Source organism: Protopterus annectens, chromosome 8.part1, assembly GCF_019279795.1.
Source record: "Protopterus annectens isolate FY-2018-M chromosome 8.part1, PAN1.0, whole genome shotgun sequence".
NCBI classification, from domain to species: domain Eukaryota; kingdom Metazoa; phylum Chordata; order Ceratodontiformes; family Protopteridae; genus Protopterus; species Protopterus annectens.
Genome location: NC_056742.1, coordinates 101,136,500 through 101,160,981, shown reverse-complemented (window position 1 = coordinate 101,160,981; position 24,482 = coordinate 101,136,500). Strand labels below are relative to the sequence as shown.

The window sequence follows — 24,482 nt, the reverse complement described above, 5'->3', positions numbered from 1 at the left end:
AAGTACCCGTTGGAATATTTTGGTTTTTCTTGCCTCAGTATTTAACCGGATGTCAGAAAAGTGAATAACTGTATTTCTTGTGGCAAACAGATACCTCATAGGGATTACCATACTTTGTGTATACCTTGTTTAGGGCCTGAGCACGACGTTGTTGGATGCCGCTCTTGTGCTAGATTTAACAAACGCACTATTAAGAGAAGGTTAGACTGTGCCAGGTTAGTTTTTGGGAAGCGTTGTGATTATAAAATGCCGTCGGATGCTCCGACGCCCACTTCGGCCAAAAAGCGCAAGGACAAAGCAGCAAAGCCTAGAGTGGAAGAACCGACAGTCCCGGACGTCAGTTCTTTAGAAGGCTCAGTGGAGCCGGAGGTTCTGCCAGGAGTTTCTTTGGAATCTCAGGGAGAGACTTTACTGTTACAGGATGTGTCCTCTCAGGAAGTAGGCCAGGCTGAAGGGGCTTCTCAGGTGGCTGTTCTTCCCTCTCTTCCTAAGGTGGTTAGAGCCTCCCCTTCTGTTTCCAAGACTTCTTTGAGAGGCAGGCCAAGTTTAACTTCAGTGGGGGTTTCTCCTAGTGCTTCAGGGTCTTTGCCTAAGAAACATATGCTTAAAATGGCAGAGGATTTGATTACTATGATTAGAGGTTCTATGCCCCCCCTGATAAGAGGCCTAGGGTGGAACCTGAGTTTGAGAGTTTTGAGCAGTGTTCGAGGCTTCTGAGTCTTCGGCTGAAGACTTGCAGGAGTATCCTCCTTATTCTGATTCTGATGTGGATGATTCTACTCCTTCAGCTTCTCCTCCTGAGGATTTTTCATTTTCAGAGACTCTGCATTCCATGAGGGAGCATTTTAAATGGGAAGGTCAAGATTTCTCTGATTCCAGGAAGAGGCTTGGGAATTCTTTTTTTACCCCAGCATAGGCCTTTAGCTATACCTCCTGTTCTGAATGTGGTGGAAGATGTTTTGCAGAGGCTTCCCTGAATCCTGATTCTTTGCCTCCTGCCCCAGTTAAACCGGATAGGTACTATAGGGTGCCTGAAGCTCATAAGTATCTTTTAAGAGTCCTAGGGCAGACCCGAAACTGTCTCTCAGGGGCCTAAAGGTGTGAAGGCTTCTGTTGTTAAAAATCCTGTTCCTCCTGATAAAGAGGCAAGGGCTTTGGATAGATGGGGAAAGAAAGTGTATACTTCTTCCACTTTAGCCATGAGGGCTTTGAATTGTCAGTTTCACATGTTAAAATATCAGAATTATCTCCTTTCACAATTGAAGTCTAAGGTGGATGCTCTGGCGGAAGGTATTGAGTGTAAAGAGTTGCAGGATTTAGTTCATGTGTCTGAACAGGTGGGTAAGCATTCCTTGCAGTGTGGTTTTGATGCTGTGCAGGCCTCCTCGAGGGTGGCTGCCACTGGTTCTGTTCTTCAGAGGCACGCCTGGTTGAGGGATCAGAATTTAGCTGAGCATGTTAAGACAAGGATTTTGGATGCTCCTTTACAGTCTGATGTGTTGTTTGGTTAGCCTGTGGAAGCAGTTTTAAAGAAAATGGAGGACAAGGCTAAGTCTATGCAAACTGTTAAGGATTTTTGCAGGTGCAGCCTCCGAGTTTAGTAGAAATTGGCCTACTAAGGGATGGACATATCCTGCTTATGATTCCCAGTCTAGGGGTAGGTCTAGCCGTGGTAGGGGCAGAGCTCAAGGTTCTTTTAGGCCTAGAACAGGGAGTTCACCTGCTCAGACTTCTGGTGAGGGCAGGGGTCAGTCCTTTCGTAAACAGACCCAATGACCTACCTTTTCAGCTGCCAGTACATTCTCGCCTGGCAGCACCTTTGGGAGGAAGGCTGGCTCTTTTCAAAGAAAATTGGGATTTAATTACCCAAGACAGATGGGTTTTGGATATCATTCACCACGGTTACAGGTTTTATTTCCATACCGTGCCTCCTTTCAAAGGCATGCCAGACATTCCTCCTCTACAAAGAAAAGAGGCTCACAAGCAAATTTCTCTGTTGCTCCAAATAGGAGCCATTCAGCCAGTTCCTGTGCCAGAAAGGGGCCTAGGATTTTATTCTCGCCTGTTCCTAGTACCGAAGAAGGGGAACACGTGGAGACCAATTTTGGATTTATCTATCCTCAACACTTATCTGGACATTCCCAAGTTCAAAATGTTGACGTTACAACAGCTTTTACCTCTGCTGGGCAAAGATCACTGGATGGTAACTTTAGATCTCAAGGAAGCTTACCTTCATGTGCCTATCAGACTAAGTTGCAGGAAGTATCTGCGTTGAGCTGGAAATTCTCATTATCAGTTCTCTGCATTGCCCTTTGGCTTATCTACTGCCCAGAGTATTCACAAAGGTTCTGGCTCCAGTGATAGCTTACTTCCGACTAAAAGGAATTCAAATCTATCCCTACTTGGACGACTGCCTGATTCTGGCTCAAGAAAAGGAAGACCTTTTACAGCATTTGGAATATGTGATAGCAGTGCTAAGATGCCTGGGGTATTCTGTGAACGAAATAAAGTCCAGTCTAGTACCCTCTCAAGACATGTGCTTTCTGGGTGTGAGACTGAATACAGCAGCCCAGATGGCCTTTTAACCCCGGACAAACAAAAGAATCTTTCCAGTTACTTCCATCAACTATCTCTTCAGTCCGGGCTGACTGCAAGGCCAGTCCTTCAAGCCTTAGGGTTCATGGCATCTTGTATTCTGGTGCTTCCCAATGCCAAACTGCATATGAGGAAGCTGCAATGGTATGTCAAAAATGTATGGACACAGCACTGCCAGGATTTGGACACTGTCATTCAAATAATACCTTGCATTCAAAAGGAATTTTTGTGGTGGGCTCAGGAATGTCACCTAAACAAGGGACTCTCTGTGACCCGCCAGAGGCGAGTCAGATTCTAACGACAGATGCCTCAGACATTGCTTGGGAGCTCATCTAAATGGAAAGTGGATACAAGACAAGTGGCCTGCCAGACTACAACATCTACATATCAACATGAAGGAGATGTTAGCAGTCCAGTTTGCATTAATGGCTTTCAAGGAGTTACTTCTTCCAGGGCAGGTGTTGATTCTAACAGACAACACAACTGTCATGTGGTACATCAACAAACAAGGGGGAACACATTCTTACCCGTTGTGCAGGCAAGCAATGATTTTATGGGAGACTGCGCTCAGCTTGCAACTAACTCTTCAGGCAAGGTTTCTGCCGGGAGCACAGAACTCCTTAGCAGATGTGTTAAGCAGACAAATCATGGATCCCCACGAGTGGAAACTGGATCTTCATGTATTTTTCGAAAATTGACAGTGTCATGGGGAACTCCAGACATAGATCTGTTCGCTTCTCCACTAAACCACCAGCTGCCAAAGTTTTGCACAAAGAGGTTTCATCACACAGCTTGGAAAGTGGATGCTCTTTCTTTCAGTTGGAAAAATCTTCATGTGTATGCCTTTCCACCTCTGCCTCTTCTCCCAAAGGTGCTCCTAAAGGTCAGACAAGACAAGCCAAGGATGATTTTAATAGCTCCAGATTGGCCTCGGCAACACTGGTACCCATTACTGAGGAGTCTGGTAAGGAAGCCTCCATGGCCTTTACCTTTGATTCCACACCTGTTGTCTCAGAGAGACGGTCACCTGCTCAATGTCAAGCTTCACTCTCTTCATCTAACAGCCTGGCATATTCTGTTTTGAAACACAGCAGGTCTCAACTTCCTCAACAAGTTTTAAATGTGATTATGGAAGCCAGAAGACCTAGTACAAGGAAAGTGTATGCAGAAAAATGGAAGAGATTTTTATTTTGGAGTGCAGCAAACAATTTGGAGATTTCTGAGCCTAATTTGAGTGTGGCTCTTCAATATCTTACTGAGTTATTGGACAAAGGTTTGTCTTTCTCTTCCATTAAGATTCATGCTGCAGCAATTTCAGCTCACTATGATTGTGACCCACCATTGTTTTCATATCCTTTGTTCAAGCAATTTCTTAGAGGGGCAAAGAATATAAGACCCCCACGTAGAGCTCCTACTCCTGCTTGGGATCTCAATTTTGTGTTGGAGAAACTTACTCTACAACCTTTTGAGCCCGCGGCTACTGCTGAATTGAAATACTTGTCATGGAAGACTGCTTTTTTGTTGGCCATTACTTCTGCAAGAAGGGTTTCTGAATTGCAGGCCCTTATGGCGGTAGAGCCTTTTTTGATTTTTCATAAGGATAGGGTATCATTACGTACTAATCCTTCCTTTATGCCTAAGGTGGTTTCTAGTGTGGCTTTAAACCAAACTATTCATTTGCCTACTTTTTATGCAGATCCCCAAAATAAAGGGGAAAAGATTTTGCACACTTTAGATGTACACAGGCAATTGCGTTATTATTTAAGCAGGACTAAGGATTTTAGGCAGTCTCAGCAGTTGTTTGTTTCTTTTGCTTTGAGTTCTCAGGGCAAGCCTGTGTCAAAACAAACTATTTCTAGGTGGATTGGGTTTTGCATTGCATTTTGTTATTCCCATCATGGCAAGGAGATTCCAGCTGGGATTAGACCTCATTCCACTAGGGCTACTGCCACTTCAACAGCATTTCTAAGGGGGGTGGCAACTAAGGATATTTTGGAGGCAGCTACTTGGAGTTCAGTGCATACTTTCTCTAAGCATTATCACCTTCCTCTCTACTCTAAATCTAGGGCTGGTTTTGCCACAGCTATTTTGCAAGGCATGTTGTCAGCTCCTGCTTCCTTATGATTTGCCAGCCTCCCTTACCTCTGCTTTGGGATTCTACCCAATAGTTAGGACTGCAGCAATGTGGAATGAAGAACATAGTACAGTTTTGTACCTACCATAAATGTAGATGTTCGAGGATCCACATTGCTGCAGTCACCCTCCCTCCTTCCCTCTGTGTTTAGGGGTGGTTGTGTAGGTGAGGTTATACTCTGGTAACTTTGTATATATTGTACATATTTTTGGTGCAGGAATGTTTGGAGTTTTTGGTTTTGGCCTTGTCTTTTTAGGGTCTTCTGACATCTGGGGCAAGAAAAGACTGAGGATATGACGTCGGTCATGCGCATTAGTACCCTGACGTTCTGGCGTCAGTCTAATGCGCCTTGACCGACGTCAGCCATATACTTTGGTATTCGGGCCGACTGGACAGCGGACTACCCAATAGTTAGGACTGCAGCAATGTGGATCCTCGAACATCTACATTTATGGTAGGTACAAAACTGTACTTTTTTTCTGGTGTTCATCATGTTTCACTGTTGCAGTCATTACTCTTGGGTTATCCTGCTGGCAGGCTACCCGCAGTCGGCCTTAATTCCAAAGTCCTGGTCCAGCGTCAGTTGCTGTCGCCTCTTCCTTGACGTCAGTGCGCCAGGGGTATATAAGATGCAGCCGACGCCATTTTCTTCAGTCTTTCTTGCTGCGCGGTGCCCGAAGCAAAAGCAGTTCGCAAGTGCCGGTCGGCCGACTCCTGAGATTTTCGAAATAGAATTTCAGATCCGAAGTCTTCAATAAAGCTAAGTACCCCGTTGGGGAAACTTTTTCTTGCTCTAGACTGATGTCAGTAAAAGTTAACAATTGTATTCCTTGTGGGAAGCAAATACCTCATAAGGATTTTCATTCTTACTGTATTCCTTGCCTAGGCCCTGACCACGATGTTGCTAGTTATCGGTTTTGTGCTAGATTTAACCAACGCACTATTAAGCGTCGGTACGATTTTGCTTTCCATTACTTTGGCCGAAGGTTTAACTATTTAATGCCGTCGGAACAGCTGACGACCGGAGTTCATAAAAAGCGCAGGGAAAAAGAAAAGGACAGCCATCCGAGGTCCAAAACCGATGACAAAGCCTCTTCTAGGCCAGTCGCTGGTTCTCAGTGAGGCTCTTTCGCAGCCCCTGACACCCGCTACCTCAGAGCCACAGGCCGCCTCCAACTCCCACGTGGAGACAACTAGGCCTCTGGAAACTCAAGGTATTGGGCCTACGGAAACTACTCCCTCAGATGGGTCCGGAGCCGCTGAGCAGGCATCGGATTCTGAGGGTGTTTTCAGACCTACACAGGTTTCTATCAAGACCACTTCAACAACCAAGACAAAGTCTAAAACACCTTTAAAGACAAAGAAACAAGTACAGCATTCTCCTGGACAGTCATCCATGCCTAAGAAACAGATGCGTAAAATGGCCGAGGACCTAATTACTTTGATCAGGGGTTCCCATCCCCCTCCTGATAAAAGACCTAGGCAAGACACTGACTATGAATCCTCTGATCAGGTTTCTATTTCATCTGATTCCTCTTCAGAACAGGGATATTCTCTTCCTCCCTATGAAGACTCTGATGCTGAAGAATCTATCCCTTCAGCCTCTCCTCCTGAGGACTATTCTTTTGGGGAAACCCTGCACACCATGAGGGAGCATTTCCACTGGGAGAGCCAAGATTAGTCAGAATCCAAGAAAAGGATCAGAGACTTTCTTTTATTGCCTCAACACAGACCTCTTGCTATTCCTCCTGTACTTGACATTGTAGATGATGTATTTTCTGTGTCCAGTCTGTCTCCTGATTCTTTACCCCCTGCACCAGTTAAGCCAGATAGGTACTGCAGGGTTCCAGATTCACATAAATTCCTTTATAAAAACCTTGCTGCTGACCCAGAAACTATATCTCAGGGTCCCAAAGAGGTCAAGGCTTCCACTGCAAAAAACCCTGTTCCCTCTTGATAGGGATTCTACAGCACTGGACAGATGGGGGAAAAGTTTACACCTCTTCTACTTTAGCTGTAAGGGCTTTAAATTGCCAGGTTTCACATGCTTAAATATCAGAAATACCTAATGTCTCTGCTAAAACAGAAAATGCTGACAAACTCTAAATGTCCTGAAAACAAGTAAATGCAGGATTTATTGCATGCAGCTGAACAAGTGGGAAAGCATACTTTGAAATGTGGTTTTGATTCACTAGAGGCCTCTTGCAGGGCCGCAGTTACAGGCTCTGTCATTCGAAGGCATGCTTGGTTAAAGGAACAGAGTCTGCCTGATCATGTTAAAGCAAAATTATTGGATGCTGCATTACAGCATTGATACTTTGTTTGGTGTTAAGGCAGAAGAGGTGTTAAAGAAAATGGAGGATAAAGCGAAATCTATGCAGACAGTAAAGGATTTCTTACAGGTTCAGCCACCCAGATTTAGCAGGAACTGGCCTTCTGAGAATTGGCCTTTTCCAGTGTCAGGCCACAAAGAGGCAGATACAGATGCCCTAGAGGCAAATCTCAGCCCCAAGGCTCATACAGGCCTAAACAATGGGGTGCTTCTGCCTCCAAAAGCCGAGAAGACAAATCACAACCATATAGGAAACAGTCCCAATGACTTACCACTGCCAATGCCAAGCACTTACCTTTTGGCAGCACCCTTAGGGGGAAAGCTAGCACTTTTCTCACAAAATTGGCACATGATCACCCAGGACAAATGGGTACTGAATATTGTTTCTCAGGGCTACAGATTTTACTTTCACACCCTCCCAAAGGCAAAAGGTATGCCAGACCTGCCACACAATCAATGGGCAGAGGCACAAAAGCAAATTTCATCTCTCATGGACATGAGGGCTATTCAGTGAGTACCACAGCAAGAGCAGGGACAAGGATTTTACTCAAGACTTTTCTTGGTACCCAGAAAGGACAAAGCCTGGAGACCTATACTGGACCTGTCTATTCTAAATACTTTTCTGGATGTTCCAAAATTCAAAATGTTGACACTGCAGCAACTTCTGCCCATGCTGTGCAAGAAGGCTTGGCTTGTAACTTTGGACCTCAAAGAGGCATACCTGCATGTCCCAGTCAGACAATCTTGCAGAAGATACCTCAGATTCATAGCTGGCTCAATGCACTACCAATTCTCTGCACTGCCCTTTGGCTTATCTACTGCACCCAGGGTATTCACAAAATGCCTGGCACCAGTAATTGCATTTTGCAGACAAAGAGGAATTCAAATATATCCCTACTTGGATGACTGCCTTATTCAAGCAGAAAGCAAGGACATTCTACTAAAGCATCTGGCGTTTGTAAAAAGATTACTAATTTGCCTAGGGTACACAGTAAACGGAAATAAATCAAAACTAGTACCCTCTTGAGATAATATTCCTGGGTGCAAGCTTAAATACAGCTGCCCAGATGGCTTATCTCATGCCAGACATAGGCAACTGACTTATTACTTCCAAATGATGGCAACAAAAACCCAGTTACCTGCAAGAAAAATTCTGCAGGCTTTGGGCTTCATAGCATCCTGCATTCTGCTAATTCCATATGCAAGACTGCATATGAGGAAGCTACAGTGGTGTCTAAAAAGTGTTTGGACTCAACATTGCCACAGCCTGGAAACAATAATTATCCTCATTCCCTGCCTGCAACTGGAGTTTCGATGGTGGGCACTGGCCTGTCACCACAACAAGGGACAGCCATTCACTTTACCCACAGCCAGGCAGACACTAACAACAGATGCATCGGATTATGCCTGGGGGGCACACATGGCAGGAAAATGTATTCAGGGCATGTGGCCTGCAAGCCAAATGCATCTTCATATCAATCAAAAAGAGATGCTAGCTGTACAGAATGCCCTGACAGCCTTCAAGGATCTACTCCATCCAGGACAACTATTGCTAAAGACGGACAATACTACAGTCATGTGGTACATAAACAAGCAAGGGGGCAGACATTCCTACCCCCTCTGCAGGCAAGCCATGACTTTGTGGAACACAGCATTGACCTATCAAGTGCATCTGCAAGCACAATTCCTGCCAGGAAAGACAAATACACTGGCAGACGAACTAAGCAGAAACCTCATGGACCGTCACGAGTGGAAACTAGATCCACAAGTCTTCAGCATGATAACAAGGAAATGAGGATGCCCAGACATAGATCTATTTGCCTCCCCTCACAACTGCCAACTACAGAGATTCTGCACAAGGACTTATCACACACAAGCATTATAGGTGGATGCTGTATCATTCAGCTGGAAAACCCTGACAGTATATGCCTTTCCTCCACTGCCTCTCCTCCCCAAGGTGCTCCTAAAGGTCAGACAAGAGAAGCCAAAAATTATTCTGATTGCCCCAGACTGGCCACGCCAGCACTGGTATCCAATCCTAAAGAGCTTGTCTCAAGGCCCAGCCTGAACTTTACCTCAAATTCCTCATCTTCTGACCCAACAAATCAATCAGATCCTGCACAGCCAACTCAGAACCTTAAATCTGGTTGCATGGCGAATAATATAACCACTCAGAACACACCTGTCTTTCAAGCAGTTATGGATGTCTTTTTGGAAGCCAGGAGGCCCAGCCCCAGAAAATCTTATGCAGAAAAATGGAAGAGATTCTGTGCTTGGAATCAGGCACAAGGAATTGACCCGCTTGTTCCAAATATTCCTCCGATTTTACAATACCTAACTGAGATGCTGGACAAAGGCCTATCCTTCTCATCAATTAAGATCCATGCCTCTGCCATTTCAGCTCATTGCAGTACGGAACCACCTATTTTTTCACATCCACTGCTAAGGCAGTACCTCAGAGGGGCCAAAAACATAAGACCCCCAAGGAGAGCACCAATACCTTTATGAGACCTCAATTTTGTCTTGGAAAAGCTCACACTGCCTTTTTTTGAACCAGCCAATACAGCTGAGATAAAATTCTTATCATGGAAAACAGCTCTGCTCCTAGCAATAACTTCAGCAAGAAGAGTCTCAGAGTTACAGGCATTAATGGCAGTGGAACATTTTATCATTTTCCATCCGGACAGGGTTTCTCTAAGGACAAACCCAGCATTTATGCCAAAGGTAGTGTCCAGTGTGGCTCTTAATCAAACCATTCATTTGCCTACTTTTTATCCAAATCCCCAGAATAAAGGGGAGAGACTTCTGCATTCTTTGGACATGCACAGACAGCTACACTTCTACTTGGACAAAACTAAAGCTTTCAGAAAGACTGAGCAACTTTTAGTGGCATATGCTGCAGGATCACAAGGAAAGGCTATCTCAAAGCAGACTATTTCAAAATGGGTAAGACACTGCATTCGTTTCTGCTATGCATAGCATGGCAAATCAGTGCCTAAGGGCATTAGGCCACATTCAACCAGGGCAGCAGCCACATCAGCAGCCTTCCTCAGAGGAGTACCAACCAAGGAAATTTTGGAGGCTGCAACTTGAGTTCAGTGCACACTTTTACCAAGCACTACCACTTACCTCTTTACTCTAAATCCAGAGCAGGCTTTGCCACTGCAGTTCTGCAGGGCCTCATAGCCACTCCTAATTCTATTTAGACCCAGCCACCCAACCTCAGCTTTGGGATTCAACCCAAGTGTAATGACTGCAACAGTGAAACACGATGAACATAGTACAGTTGTGTACCTACCATAAATGTAGATGTTCGAGTGTATTCACTGTTGCAGTCCAGGTTACCCACCCACCATCCCCCTTTCTTTGCTGGGACTTATCTGCACTTCTCTATTCTATACACCCTATGTGGTGTATTTGCTTGTAGATGAAGGTATTATTTATTTTAGTGCATGCTTTTTATAAGCAATGTTTTTAGCCTACCCTTTTGGGGGCACCTGACTTCTGGGACAAGAAAAACTGAAGAAAATGGTGTCGGCTGCATCTTGTATACCCCTGGCGCACTGACGTCAGGGAAGAGGCGACAGCAGCCGATGCCGGACCAGGACTTGGGAATTCAGGCCGACTGCGGGTAGCCTGCCAGCAGGATAACCCAAGTGTAATGACTGCAACAGTGAATACACTTGAACATCTACATTTGTGGTAGGTACAAAACTGTACTTTTTCCATCCAGCTGTCTAGGTTGCGCTTAAAAAGGGATAATAAGGTACACTGCTTGACATGGAGAGGGAGTCTGTTCCACAGATGGGAGGAGTCTCTGGGGCACACATCTGTCCCAGCAACAAGTCCTATTGATATCACAGACCAGGTTGATGTTGCGCATACGTGTTGCTCAAGTGGAGCTTGACTTGCGGATATGCAGCAGTCCCATCAAGGTGGGGTCTGAGATTGCTTTGTATGCCAGACACATGTCACCTCTGAGGAGTCTGTATGAAACTGAGTAGAGGGACAGGGCTTTTAGCCCATCTGTGTAGGGTAGGTGCTTGAGGCCCTGGATTCTCCTGGTAAGGAACCTCTGTGGTCTCCAGCTGCTGCATGTGCTTTGGAGGTACATGCCTAAGGGGGTGTTGTACTCAATAATTGGCCTTATAAGGGAAGAATACAGGGATTTTGACTTCTTTGACCCTGGATGAGATACCCTTACTTATGAGGTGGGCCATGTAGAAAGCTTTCCGTACAACAGAAGCAACATGGGGGTCAAAAGTCAGGTTGCTATCAACCTGGGTGCAGAAATCCCTCACTACTGATTGTGCACTTAGGACTTTGTTATTAATGTGATAATATGTGGGGATGTCACTCTCCCCAAGGGGGGGGGGGGGGGATGATGCATTTTTTTTGCCATTCAGCTTGAAGGCCATGTTTCTGGCACCAGTCATTTGTTTGGGTGAGATTTTCTTGCAGGACGTCCACATCACATGGGGAGTTGATGAATGCGCCCAGCTTGCAGTCATCTGCAAACTTGGTCAGCCGTATACCACTGGTTTTAGTCTGCACCTCAGAGAAGTATATCCTGAATAACAGAGGCCCCAAGACCGATCCTTCAGGTACGCCGCTCGTTAAGGGTCTACAGCTTGAGGTGGCTTCCCCTCTTTTGATTAGGTGGGGTTCTGTCATTGAGCCAATTTTCTACCCATCTGGTAACATGGATTGATGTTTAGTTGAGAGAGTTGATCTACTATGCCCGAGTGAGGAATAGTGTTGAAAGCTTTGGCCAGGTCAAGGTAGGCAGTGGGCACCATCTTCCCCTTGTCCATGGCTTTGGTGACTGTCTCAAAGAAGTCGACCAGATTTAACAGACATGATCTCCCCTTGACAAAGCCAAACTGAGTGGGATCAAGCATTTGGAGGTTGCCAGTGTCCCTGTTAATGAGGTTCATGATAATCCATTCCATGGCTTTGCAGATCAGGCTAGTTAAGCTGATGACTGTATAATTTCCTGGATCGGTGGATACTCCACCTTTGTGTAAAATGATGACAGTGGCTGTCCTCCACTCAGCTGGGACAAAGCCAGTACTCAGGCTTTGGTTGAATAGGGTGCCTAATGGCATTGCAAGTTCATGTCTGAGTTCATGTAGAATGCAGCCTGGGGTGTTATCAAGTCCCATGGAGGCTATATTTTTTGCCTTTGAGAGGGCAGTGATGACCTGTTCCCTAGAGATAAGGGGTGGGGGACAGGTACTGGAGATTTCCTGATTTACTGATGGGGAGGACAGAGGGGAGAAGTTTTTGCTGAATCTGTCAGCCAGTAGATTGGCTGTATCTACAACATTTGTATTTGTGGTGCCCTTGACCACAAGTTCTGAACACATCTGTGTGCTTCCTTTGAGATTACGGACATAGGTGAAGAAGCCCTTATGATTGTCTCTAGTAAATGTTGCCAATTTGGACTCAGTTGGCTTTAGAGGATTTCACTAGGTGATTCCATACGTCTGTATAAATGCTCATATAGCATCAAACGTTGTATGCTTACTAAATCTGAGATTAGTGGTATGCTCAAGCAATCTTGAGATTACTAACCTGGCTGTAAAATAGGTTGGTTCAAGATGTACACGATGAGCGTTATGATTTATTAATGAATAGACTGATTGATCGCGACTTGTATGAATACTTAGTAGTTGATAAACCAATATTACCTGTTATTCTTGGCCTCCCTAAGGTTCATAAAGATGCACACAATCCCCCATTACGACCAATAGTGCCCGGTACTGGGTAGCTGACTGAGCCACTCTCTGTATATTTATTGAAAACAAGTTAAGATCTGTGGTTGATGAGGTTCTGTCTATATTGAGGGCTACACAAATTTTCTTGAAATTTTATTTGACTTTACTACAGTTTTTGATGTTTCCCAATGTTTTTTGTTACTCTTGATGTATGTATAGTTTTTACTGTTATTCCTAGTTTAGAGGGAGTAGAATTTGTTAGGCTGTTTCTACGTAAACATAGCCACTATTCTAATGATATAATCCTTATGATTTGTTTGGTATTAGATCTTGTTTTGGAGAAAGTTTTTGTTTTTAATGATCATGTCTATTTACAAAAATGTTGGCATGACTGTGGGTGCAGCTTGTGCCAATAGCTATGCCAACCTTGATGTTATGTAGTCCTATCTCGCCTACATTCTTCATCTGTGGGTTCGGAGCCAAATGTCGGCTCCGACTCGGCCTGTTTACTAGCTCAAAAGTCTTTGATTGGCTGAGCTAAGATGGAATCCCAGAATACACTGCTGCACATCCCCAGATCTCGTTTGCCATTTGTAGAGCTTGGACGTGGTCTTGACTTGGCTGTGGCTAGGTATTGCTAAAAAAACTTTTTTCTTGTGGAAATTTTTGGCTAATTGTTCTTATACAAATAGAATTGTTCATAGCGTTGTTGCTGCGTTACTTTTTGTAGTTTGCGAGTGTTTTTGTGTGTGTGGTATCCCTTACTTCCCTCAGGCTAGGCCCGTTTGAATTAGAGGACCTAGTCCTCCATTGTGGTGTTTGTCTGGCTGTCTTTAGGTGCTTTTTACTTAGTTTAAGTTGAGAACCGTTTTATTTAGAGGTTCTCCCCTGTGCCTTGGTGTTGGTTATACTTGTTCATCCGGTTTCTGTGTTAGCGGTTTCCCGCCTTTTGTCAGTAGCGGCTGCTACAATTGTTGACTTAGTATGTCTAAGGAACAGAAAGAGCATAAGCCCTCGGGCTTTAAAAAGTGTGCCTATAAAATGTCCATCACAGACGGACATTCAGTCTGTGTTTACTGTCTTGGAGCCATCCACCTTCAGGAGTTGTGCAGTTTCTGCCACGCCTTTTAGTCCTCGGGTGCACCAAGAGAGGAAAAACAAATTGATCCTAAAGGGACTGCTAAAACTGTCCTTTGAGGAGGATTTAGGTTTGGCTCCCAGCTCCCAGTCGAAGTCTAAATCCTCCAAATCGAAGAAAAGGTCTCCGGCTCCATCTATTGCTTCGGAGCCGCCTTGTAAAATTACCATTGTCGAGTCTGCTTCCTCGGCTCCACCGGCATCGGGGCCGCAGGAGGTAGCTGTGTCGACTGAGTCTGCATCCACTCCGATAGTATTGGAACCGATTCGGAGCCGGTCGCCAAGTTTGAGGCAGGGTTCTCCAGATAGGAGGTCTAGGTCTTCATCCATCTCCTCCAAATCCTCCAGGCTTTCCGATTTGGATGTAGATAGGGTGGTGCAGAGGCTCCTACAGTCGCCGGTGTTGACCAAACTTTTCTCGTCTCTGACCCAGTCGGCTCCGGAGCCAGCTCTGATAGTTGTTCCTGCTATTCCTCCTCCGAGCGCATCCTTGTCGTCAGAGCCGGTAAGCTCCGCTCCGAGGGACGTTCCTGCGCTGGCTCCGATCCCCCAGCGGGGTTTATCGGTGCCCGCATCGGCTCCGACCCTGTTGGTCCCTTCCACAGGGTTCGAGACCCGGGTCTCCTCGGTCGGGCCCGAGGGGGATGCCTCTGAACACCCTTTGGTTCCGAGCCTCCCTCTCGGTGCCTCGGCTGCATGGACTCCGGTCCCGGTCATGGCCTTGGAAGGCGGTCGACCCTCAGATTCGGGAGGTCCCGCCTTCGAGGCTATGCAGAGCGCGCTGGCTAGGTCAGCTACTTCTCTCGGATCGGTTCTTCCATCACCCACAACACAGGCGAGAGCTTCTGACACCCACCTATCCTTGGATAGCAGAGCGCCAGGGCCTAAGGATACCCCCACGAGTGGTCCCCTTCTTTCTGAGGGGCCCTCAGAGCCTGTGCCTGAGGAACCCCCCAGCAAGAAGTTGTGCAAGAGGAAGCACATAGACTCCCAGGACGAGTCCCTCACTTCTGATACTGACCTCAAGGAATCGGAGGGGTCCCCTAAGTCTTCCACTGAGGACGTTTCGTTCTCCGATATCCTGGAGATCTTGAAACAGAGGAGACTGGCCCTCCAAAACCCCCTCCGAGGAGGAGTCAGTATTCCTTAAGGCTTTTGGCGCTCAGCCCTCCGCCTCCTGGGTGTCTCCACCCTTCGACGAGCTCCTGGACCTTATTTGTCGGAGGGTGTGGGAGACTCCTGACTCTGTGGAGCCTGTCCCTCGACGCCCCAACAAATTTTTGTCTGCTCCCCAAGAGAAAGAATTTTAACAAAGGGAGTCCCGGTAGATGCTATGGTGGTGGCGGTTGCCACACAGAAGGAAGTTGCTGAGTCTTCCTCTTCGGTCCATCCTGCTAACAAGGAGTCTAGGCCTGTGGATCGGTACGGGAAGCATACCCCATCTTCAGCGACCTTTACCTTGCGGTCGCTGAATTATTTGTCTCATTTCACATGGCTCCAGAGAGATCTCCTTAAGGAGTTCGGAGATACTCTAACAGGTAACGTGCCTGAGGCGGTGGCTCAGACTGTCAACGATCAGCTCTCTACCCTCTATTCCATCGCTAACTCGTCCATGCGACTGATTTCGTACGCGGCCGAGGGAGCGAGTAGGGCGGCTAGCTCAGGGGTGGCCCTCAGGAGGCAAGCCTGGCTACGCCTGTGTCACTTAGCGGAGGCCTTTAAGTCTTCCTTCACTGATGTCCCCTTTGATGGTTCCTCCTTGTTCGGGACCAAAGTGAAAGACATCCTCACCAGGTGCGAGAAAGAGGGAAAGACCTTGTCTGCCGTGGGAGTCCGTTTTTCCCTCCCGTCGAGACCTTATCCCAAGGCTCAGCAGGGGGGGGGGTGTGGTTCAAGAAATCACAAAGGTCTTTTCCTACCGCAGAGGGTGAGACCCCCCCTCCCACTCTGAGGCAGGGGAGGGGGGTCGTATTCAGGGAGACATAGCCCCAGAGGCAGAGGGGGCCCCCGCAATTCTAGGGACCGCGATTCCTTTCATGGTTCCCCATACTCTCATTCTGAGGGTGTGCCTGGCTGTGCTTCTGCGGAGCCAGTCGGGGGTCGGATTTCCCCGTATCCGGAAGCCTGGGTCAACATCACCCAGGACAGATGGGTATTAGGGATAATCGCCGGAGGTTACACCATCCCATTTCACTCCACACCCCCTCCCGTCAAACAGATCCCAGACATTCCACCCAGTCAAAGGGATCAAGCAGCAACAGAGGTTTCTCAGCTGCTAGAAAAAGGAGTCATCTAACCAGTCCCCCCAGACCAGATCGGATTAAGGACTTACTCGAGATTCTTTTTGGTGCTGAAAAGAACGGGGGACCTGAGACCTATTTTGGATCTCAGCCAACTCTATCATTACATACACAAGTCCAAATTCCAGATGGTCACGCTATAATCGATTCTCCCATTGTTGGGAAAAGAAGTATGGATGTGCTCCATCGACCTGAAGGATGCTTACTACCACATCAAAATGGACAGAGCATCCAGATGTCATCTACGCTTCCGGCTGGGAGCCAGGCATTTCCAGTTTCGAGCCCTGCCCTTTGGTCTTACCAAAGCTCCCAGGGTGTTCACCAAGTGCATGGCAGTGGTGACAGCTCACATGAGACGTCAAGGATTCCAGGTGTTTCCTTACCTGGATGACTGGCTCCTATCCACTCCCACCAAGCATCCTCTTCTTCAAAACAGAGATACTGCCATTGATCTTTGTCACCAATTAGGCATTGCAATAAACTGGAAGAAAATCTGCCTTGCTGCCCTCACAGCATGTCTCAGTTATAGGAGCAGAGTTGGACACTATTCAGTTTAGAGCATTCCTACCAATGGAGAGGATCACGGGGTTGCAACGACAGGTTCGTACGATGATGCCTCTGACACGTGTGAGGACAAGGCTAGTTCTTCAATTACTGGGGGCAATGGCGTCCACTATCATGATGGTCCCGTTAGCGAGGTTATATATGAAGATCCTACAATGGCTCCTATTCACCCAATGGTCCTTCCAAAGACTACCACTATCCCATCCTGTCTTAATCATAGGCAAATGCAAGCAGGACCTCAGTTGGTGGCTATGCACCAACAACTTAGAAGTAGGGAAACCCTTTGTACCACCCACCTCGGTAGCCACAGTGACCACAGACGCCTCCCGGATAGGGTGGGTGGTCATTATCTCGGCAGGATGGTCCAAGGCACGTGGTAGGAGCACGAGATAGACTTGCACATAAATGTCCCGGAGATGAGGGCAGTGCTCCTAGCGTTGCAGGCACTTCAGGATGTCCTCCCTCTAGGGACTATTGCGATACACTCCAACAACATGTCAGTAGTGTGGTATCTCAACAAGCAAGGAGGAACCCGTTCGTACCCCCTATGCAGGGAGGCCATGAGAATGTGGAATTGGGTGATAGCTTCCCAACAGGCTTCGGTGGCAACGCACATCCCGGGGAAAACCAATGTGAATGCAGACAGGCTAAGCAGAGTGATCCTCATGCCTTATGGGTGGTCCCTGAACCGCCAGGTGGCGGACAGCGTATTCAGCAGATGGGGTCAGCCTTGCTGCGATCTTTTTGCCAGTCCCCTCAATGCGAAATGCAGCAGCTACTTCTCGCTGATCCCCCCACCGGAGGAATCTCCAAGGGACGTAGTTGCACACAATTGGCTCTCGGGTCTGCTATATGCTTTCCCTCCGTTTCCCCTTATCTCGACGGTGATTCAGAAAGCGCTATCCTTGGGAAGCAGATTGATTCTGATCGCGCCACACTGGCCTCGACAAGTATGGTTCCCCTTCCTTCAACTTTACATTGTGGATGCTCCTTGGACCTCTGGACCCTCGTCCAGACTTGCTGACATATATGTCGGGACAGCTCCACCCCTCACTGGAGACCCTCCGGCTGACTGCCTGGCTACTCCACTTCCATCCGTAGTCAGGTGTCACGATTTTTCTCCAGACATGGTCCATATTCTTTTGTCCTCTCATAAACCGTCCACTAGGAAGATCTACTCTAGCAAGTGGAAAAGGTTCTCGATATGGGCCCATTCCAAAGGTATTGACCCCTACACAGCTCCCATTGATTCTGTTTTGGAATTTCTGTCTCATTTATTCTACCAAGGGTCGGCCTCAGCTACCATCAAAGTTCAGCTGGCAGCTATTTCAAATTTTCATGTGGCTTATGAACCTAGCTTAATGGTACACAGGCTGTGTAAAGCATTCCTGAAAAGCACTCTTCTCTTTCGTCCCCCTGTATCTCAACCTGTTATGCCCTGGAACCTCAGTTTTGTTCTGCAGGCTCTCACTCTCCCACCCTTCGAGCCTGCGGCCTCCTGCGACTTAAAATTTCTTACATGGAAATCTGCCTTTTTGATAGCTATCACATCGGCTAGACGAGTATCAGAAATCCAGACCCTATCAATCAAGCCCCCATATTTGATATTCCATAAAGATAGAGTCTCTCTGAGACCAAATCCATCCTTTCTTCCTAAGGTGGCTTCCTTATCTAATATTAATCAGTCCATTGAACTGCCAGTCTTCTTCCCCAACTTCTCCAATAAGGCAGAGTATCAGTTTCATCTTTTGGATGTTCATAGGCAACTACGCTTTTATCTACATAGGAAAAAAGATTGGCGGAAGTCAAACCAGCTCTTCGTTTCGTTCTCAGAGAATCGCTTGGCGTCTGCGGTTTCCAAGGTCATCATCTCTAGGTGGATAGCTGGTTGCGTTTCCTTTATTTATCAGGCAGGGGGAAAGAGCCTGCCCTTTCCAGTCAGAGCACACTCTACCAGAGCAGTTTCCACTTCCACAGCCTTTCAGGCTAGGTTATCGATGGATGATATATGTGCGGCTGCAACATGGGCTTCTCCTCACACGTTTGTTTCCCATTACAAATTGGATGTGGTGTCCAGGGGCAGATCATCTTTTGGCTCCACAGTGCTCAGGAGTGTTTTCCATTGAGCCACCCAGGATGTAGGTGCTATGGCCGCTGTCCCACAGGTGAAGAATGTAGGCGAGATAGGACTACATAACATCAGTAAGTTATGTACTCACCATAACGTTAGATGTATGTAGTCCATCTCACCTCACATTCTTCATTCCCCCCCCCCCCACCCACCGTCCCCCATGCCTGGAGGATTTGGAGGATCACCTTGTACTTCTGGTATTACAGAGTCCCTTTGGATAATTTGTTGGACCTCATTGTTATGGGTGTGTGTGTGCTGGGACGATATATACTATACTTCTGTTGGCAACAAACTAGATCTGGGGATGTGGAGCAGTGTATTGTGGGATACCATCTTAGCCCAGCCAATCAAAGACTTCCGAACTAGTAAATAGGGAGAGTCGGAGCCGACATTCAGCTCCAAACCCACAGGTGAAGAATGTGAGGCGAAGTGGACCACATACATCTAACGTTATGGTGAGTACATAACTTACTGTTATGGCACATTGGGAATATATATATGGGATCCGGACACGTGCTCAGCTAGTATATGTCCGAATCACAAAACATCAAACACAGACACACGAAAGCACTTAACATCGACAAGCACTTCTGTGTATATGTGCCTGTTTCGTAGATCGGACTACAGTGCAGATAAGGGAAAATTCCCTTTTCCCCACTGTAGTGCGATCTCAGAGTGAGAATAATAAAGTGGTAGATTTTTTTTTTTGAACTACAGATACACGGAAGTGCTTTTCGACGTTAAGCGCTTTCGTGTATGTGTGTTCGATGTTTTGTGATTCAGACATATGCTAGTCGAGCATGTTCCTAGACCCATATATGTATATATATATATATATATATATATATATATATATATATATATATATATATATATCTAATGTGTGTATGTATGTATGCATATATATATATATATATATATATATATATATATATATATATATATATATATATATATATATCCTGTTAATAGTTATAGATTTTCTCCCAGGTTTTATGCTGATTGGTACCACTAGTCTTGTTTGTTTAGCTCAGTGTAATGCTTGCACATGTTTTTATGTTGGTAAAACCCAACCAATCACTTAGGGAACGTCTCCTCAAACATGTAGGTTTACATTATGAATAAAGATGTTACAAGTGTTTTATATAGACATGTAGCAGCTTTTAATGACTGTACCTTTAGTTTTGCAAGTTTTAACTTGTGATTTAAGAGGTAGTGATATGGTAAGTAAGGCTGAAGTGGCTGAAATTAAATGGATTATCACCCTTCAGGCTCATGGATTTCCTGGCCTGAATGGTGATATACCTTTAGAGCTGTTATTGAAAGCTCATAAATTTCCACATTAATCGGTTGTTTTGATTTTATGATAAATAATGATGTGTGTTGTTGCTGTTAATTGTTTGAAAACGTGCATTGTGATGGCACGAAAGAGATTACCTAATAAACGTTTTTTTATTATTTTTACAGCTGTGTTTGGTTTGGTATATTACTTGTGGTTTGTTGCACTGTATATACCGACCTTTGTTTATTGGGTAGCGTTTTTATGTCGTATCATTTATCCATATCTCAAATATCTGAACCAGTCAGCTTAAAGTAGACAAATCTAATTCCTTTAGAGACTTCTTGTCTACTAGCATACTAAAAATTCACAAAGAAATCAAAATGGAAAAAAATATTATCTACAGAAGTGGAAAAATTTTGTAATGGAGACATCTTTTAAAAGGCTACACCAACTGAATTGTCACATATCAAGGCTGGTTAACTGTACTGCTTTTTCTTGTGACTGCTATAGTAAAACACTTATAAGTTTCTGTTAAAGTTAATTCTTCTAGCAGTTCAGGTACATCTTTGTCTCATTTTTGTGATTTCACTGATTTGTGATTGCAGTTTTTGATGGTCTCTGATCGCAGAGGAGTCTGTCTTATCAGGGAGTCATGTACTTCATGTTTAACTTATTTTGCCTCATGTTTTAACTAGTTAAGTGGAATGAGCTTACTTGTCTTTATTACTCTTTCAGAGTTTGTTAGAGTATCTTCTGTGTGCAGTATTAATGTAGAGCAGATTTTGCTTTAAATAGGTTTAGCTGCATGCCCCAAAATTGGCAGAACAGAGCACGGTAAACATTAAAACAGGTTTTTGTTGGTTTTACAGTTTTGATTGATAATTTTTTTTTATGGTCATTAAATTTGTAGTCCATGAAAGACGACCTCCCACAAGACCAGTATCACCTAAATCTGATCGTCAGAGAGGGCAGACTCAAAGGCAGCCTCCAGTTCAGCCAGAAAGGTCAGTGACTGTTCCACTTCACAGAATTGTTTTTTTTTGCTTCCGCACAGAAATTCTTCACATGCTACTTGTTTAGTTTGAACATTTCTTCCATGTGTGTTACAGCACTAGTACACGGTATATTTTCCAAGATGCCATTTGTCTTTGTCGTGCTTCCAACTTCCTACTTACTGGACTATTTGAGCTGCTTTCTCTGTTTGAACTAGATGTATTGATTGCATTTCTTATACTTTAACAGTAAATATGTCAAAGTACGTAAAGACTCCAAACAAAAGGTTCACGCACGCAGGACAGCGTGCACAGCCCCAGAAAGCCAATGAAATCGAAAAAAACGAACCAGCACGTAGGATTGCTTAAACAAAGATATATTTAGTTAAAAAACATCCTCAATATAATGGCAATACACCATTATATGTACAAACCGGTTTCGGCTCTAACCAAGCCTTTATCAATGCACCAAATTAGAACATTTGAAAAGTCTCACCACCATTCTAGTGCTTCATTTATAGTCCCCATTTTAAAGAAACATGCACCATAATTATCCAACCTGCCAAGTAAAATATATACAAAAAAGGGAACAACCATTGAAAAAATAGAGGGTACCTGAAAGCCAGTTCTGGATCTGTCAAGGCTCAGCCGATTCATGCAGGTACCAAAATTCAAAATGCTAACCCTTCAAAGACAACAGTCATTGATCTCTCCCAGCACTTTCATGGTAACCTTAGATCTAAAGGATGCATACCTCTGTATTCTTATAGAAAATCCTCACATGAGGTTCTTAAGCCTCAGAGTAGGTTTGGGGCATTATCAATTCTGTGCTTTGCCCTTCAGCTTTTCTGCTGCACCCAGGGTTTTCACAGAATGCCCAGCCCCACTGATAGCCTTCTGCAGGTCAAACAACTTTCAGATGTACCCCTATGTAGACCCTACTTAGGGTTATTGACATTAGATCCCCTGAGGAAAGCACCTGTTTTCCCATGGGACCTCACATTTCATTCTGGAGACGCTCACTGTCCCACCTTTCGATCAGTGGCCTCTGCTGGCATTAAATTCCCAACCTGGAAGACAGCCTTCCTGCTAGCCATTACTTCAGCTAGAAGGGTCTCAGAGCTTCAGGCCACTCATTTATTGATGTTCATCGTGCATACACCTGCAGTCATAACAGATGGGTTATCCTGCCGTCAGGCAGATCCTCGGTCGGCCGAATTCCAAAGTCTAGGTCCAGCGTCGGTTGTTGTCGCTTCTTCCCTGACGTCAGTGCGGCAGGGGTACAAAAGAGGCAGCCGACGCCATTTTCTTCAGTCTTTCTTGCCGCGCGGTGCCCAAAGCAGAAGCAGTTCGCAAGTGCCGGTCGGCCAGCTCCTGAGATTTATGAAAGTATTTCAGCCGAAGTCTTCTCGAAAGCTAAGTACCCTGTTGGGGAAACTTTTCTTGCCTCAGACCGATGTCAGACAAAGTTAATAATTGCATTTCATGTGGGAAGCAAATACCACATAAGGATTTCCACTCTTTCTGTATACCTTGCTTAGGCCCAGACCACGACGTCTCGGCCTGCCGTTTTTGTGCTAGATTCAACAAACGCACTATTAAGCGTCGGGTGGAGTTCGCCCTTCACTTTTTTGCAAAAAATTTAATTATATTATGTCGTCAGATGCTCCGACTCCAGTTTTGAGCAAAAAACGCAAGGATAAGGACCGACATACGAGGTCCGCACCACCTACTGAAACCACGCTAAGGCCGACTACCGGTTCTCTGGTACTCAGCGAAGCGCCGATGCAGCCCCTGAGTACCGATGACAATGCATTACCGGTGTCTTCAGTACCCGAGGTCGCAGGCTCCTCGGCCCCCATTCCTACTACAGATACCGACGCCACTCCTGGCGGGGAAACTCAGAATTTAGACAGGCCTGCCATTTCTCAAGGGGTCTTCAGGCCTTCCTCCTTCTCTATTAAAGCCTTCACTAAATCTAAAACAGCCATGAAAACCAAAAAACAGGTTCCTCAGACCCCCTCTCAAGGCACCATGCCTAAAAAACAGATGCTTAAAATGGCTGAGGATTTGATTACTCTCATCAGGTCTCTGACAAAAGGCCCAGATTAGAGGAAGACTACCCTTCCTCAGATCAAGCTTCTATTACCTCAGAACTATCTGAGGACCAGGATTATGCCTATTCTCCATTCGAAGATTCTGATGCAGAGGAGTCTATTCCCTCGGTCTCCCCCCCTGAGGACTTCTCTTTTGGGGAAACCCTGCATACATTGAGGGAACACTTTCACTGGGAAGGCCAAGATTACTTAGATTCCAAGAAAAGGCTCAGGGAATTTCTTCTGCTCCCCCAGCATAGGCCTCTGGCTATCCCTCCTGTTTTAGATATATTGGATGATGTGTACACAGAAGCCATCCTTAATCCTGATTCTTTGCCTCCAGCTCCTGTTAAACCAGACAGGTATTACTGGGTTCCTGATTCTCACCAGTTCCTATATAAAAGCCATACTGCTGGCCCAGAAACTATTTCACAGGGTCCCAAGGGAATTAAGGCCTCTACTGCTAAAAACCTATTACCTTCAGAGAGAGATTCCAGAGCTTTAGAAAGGTGGGGGGAAAAGGTGTACACCTCGGCCACTTTAACCATGAGGGCATTAAACTGTCAGTTCCATATGTTAAAGTATCAACAGTTTTTGATATCTCAGCTGAAAAGCAAGATGACACAACCAGAACAACCAGATTTAAAAGAGTTGCAGGATTTGTTGCATGGTGCAGAGCAAGTGGGTAAAAATACCTTGCAGTGTGGTTTTGATGCTTTAGAGGCCTCATGTAGAGCTGCTGTTGCGGGGTCTGTTATACGTAGGCATGCTTGGCTGAAAGAGCAAACCTTACCAGATCATGTCAAAGCTAAATTATTATATGCACCTCTTCAAAAAGATGTATTGTTTGGTGTTAAAGCTGAGGAGGTGCTAAAGAAAATGGAGGAAAAAGTGAAATCAATGCAAACAGTGAAAGATTTCCTGCAGGTACAGCCTCCACGTTTCAGCAGTAACTGGCCTTCAAAACATTGGTCCTTTCCAGCCACGGACAGACCTCAAAGGGGCAGATACAGGCATCCAAGGGGTAGAGGGCAACCTCAAGGATCTTTCAGAGCCAGACAGTGGAAAGCACCAACCCCAAGAGGTGGAGAAGACAGATCACAGTCTTTTAGAAAACAGACACAATGACTTCCCCCTACACCTGCCAAGCAAAGCTTTAATGGTAGCACCTTTGGGCGGAAAACTGACATTATTCTCAA

General features: G+C 45.6%; 1 protein-coding gene across 13 annotated transcripts in view; it reads left to right on the top strand.

Annotated features, from left to right (window-relative positions):
- ZC3H18 (zinc finger CCCH-type containing 18) overlaps positions 1–24,482 on the top strand; it is a 2,225,788-nt gene that overhangs the window by 2,155,849 nt on the left and 45,457 nt on the right. For all 13 annotated transcript variants that reach the window (XM_044081724.1, XM_044081723.1, XM_044081715.1 and 10 more), the window contains one exon: positions 21,106–21,199. In XM_044081724.1, the coding sequence (XP_043937659.1) occupies positions 21,106–21,199 (94 nt within the window). The remainder of the gene's footprint in view (positions 1–21,105; positions 21,200–24,482) is intronic.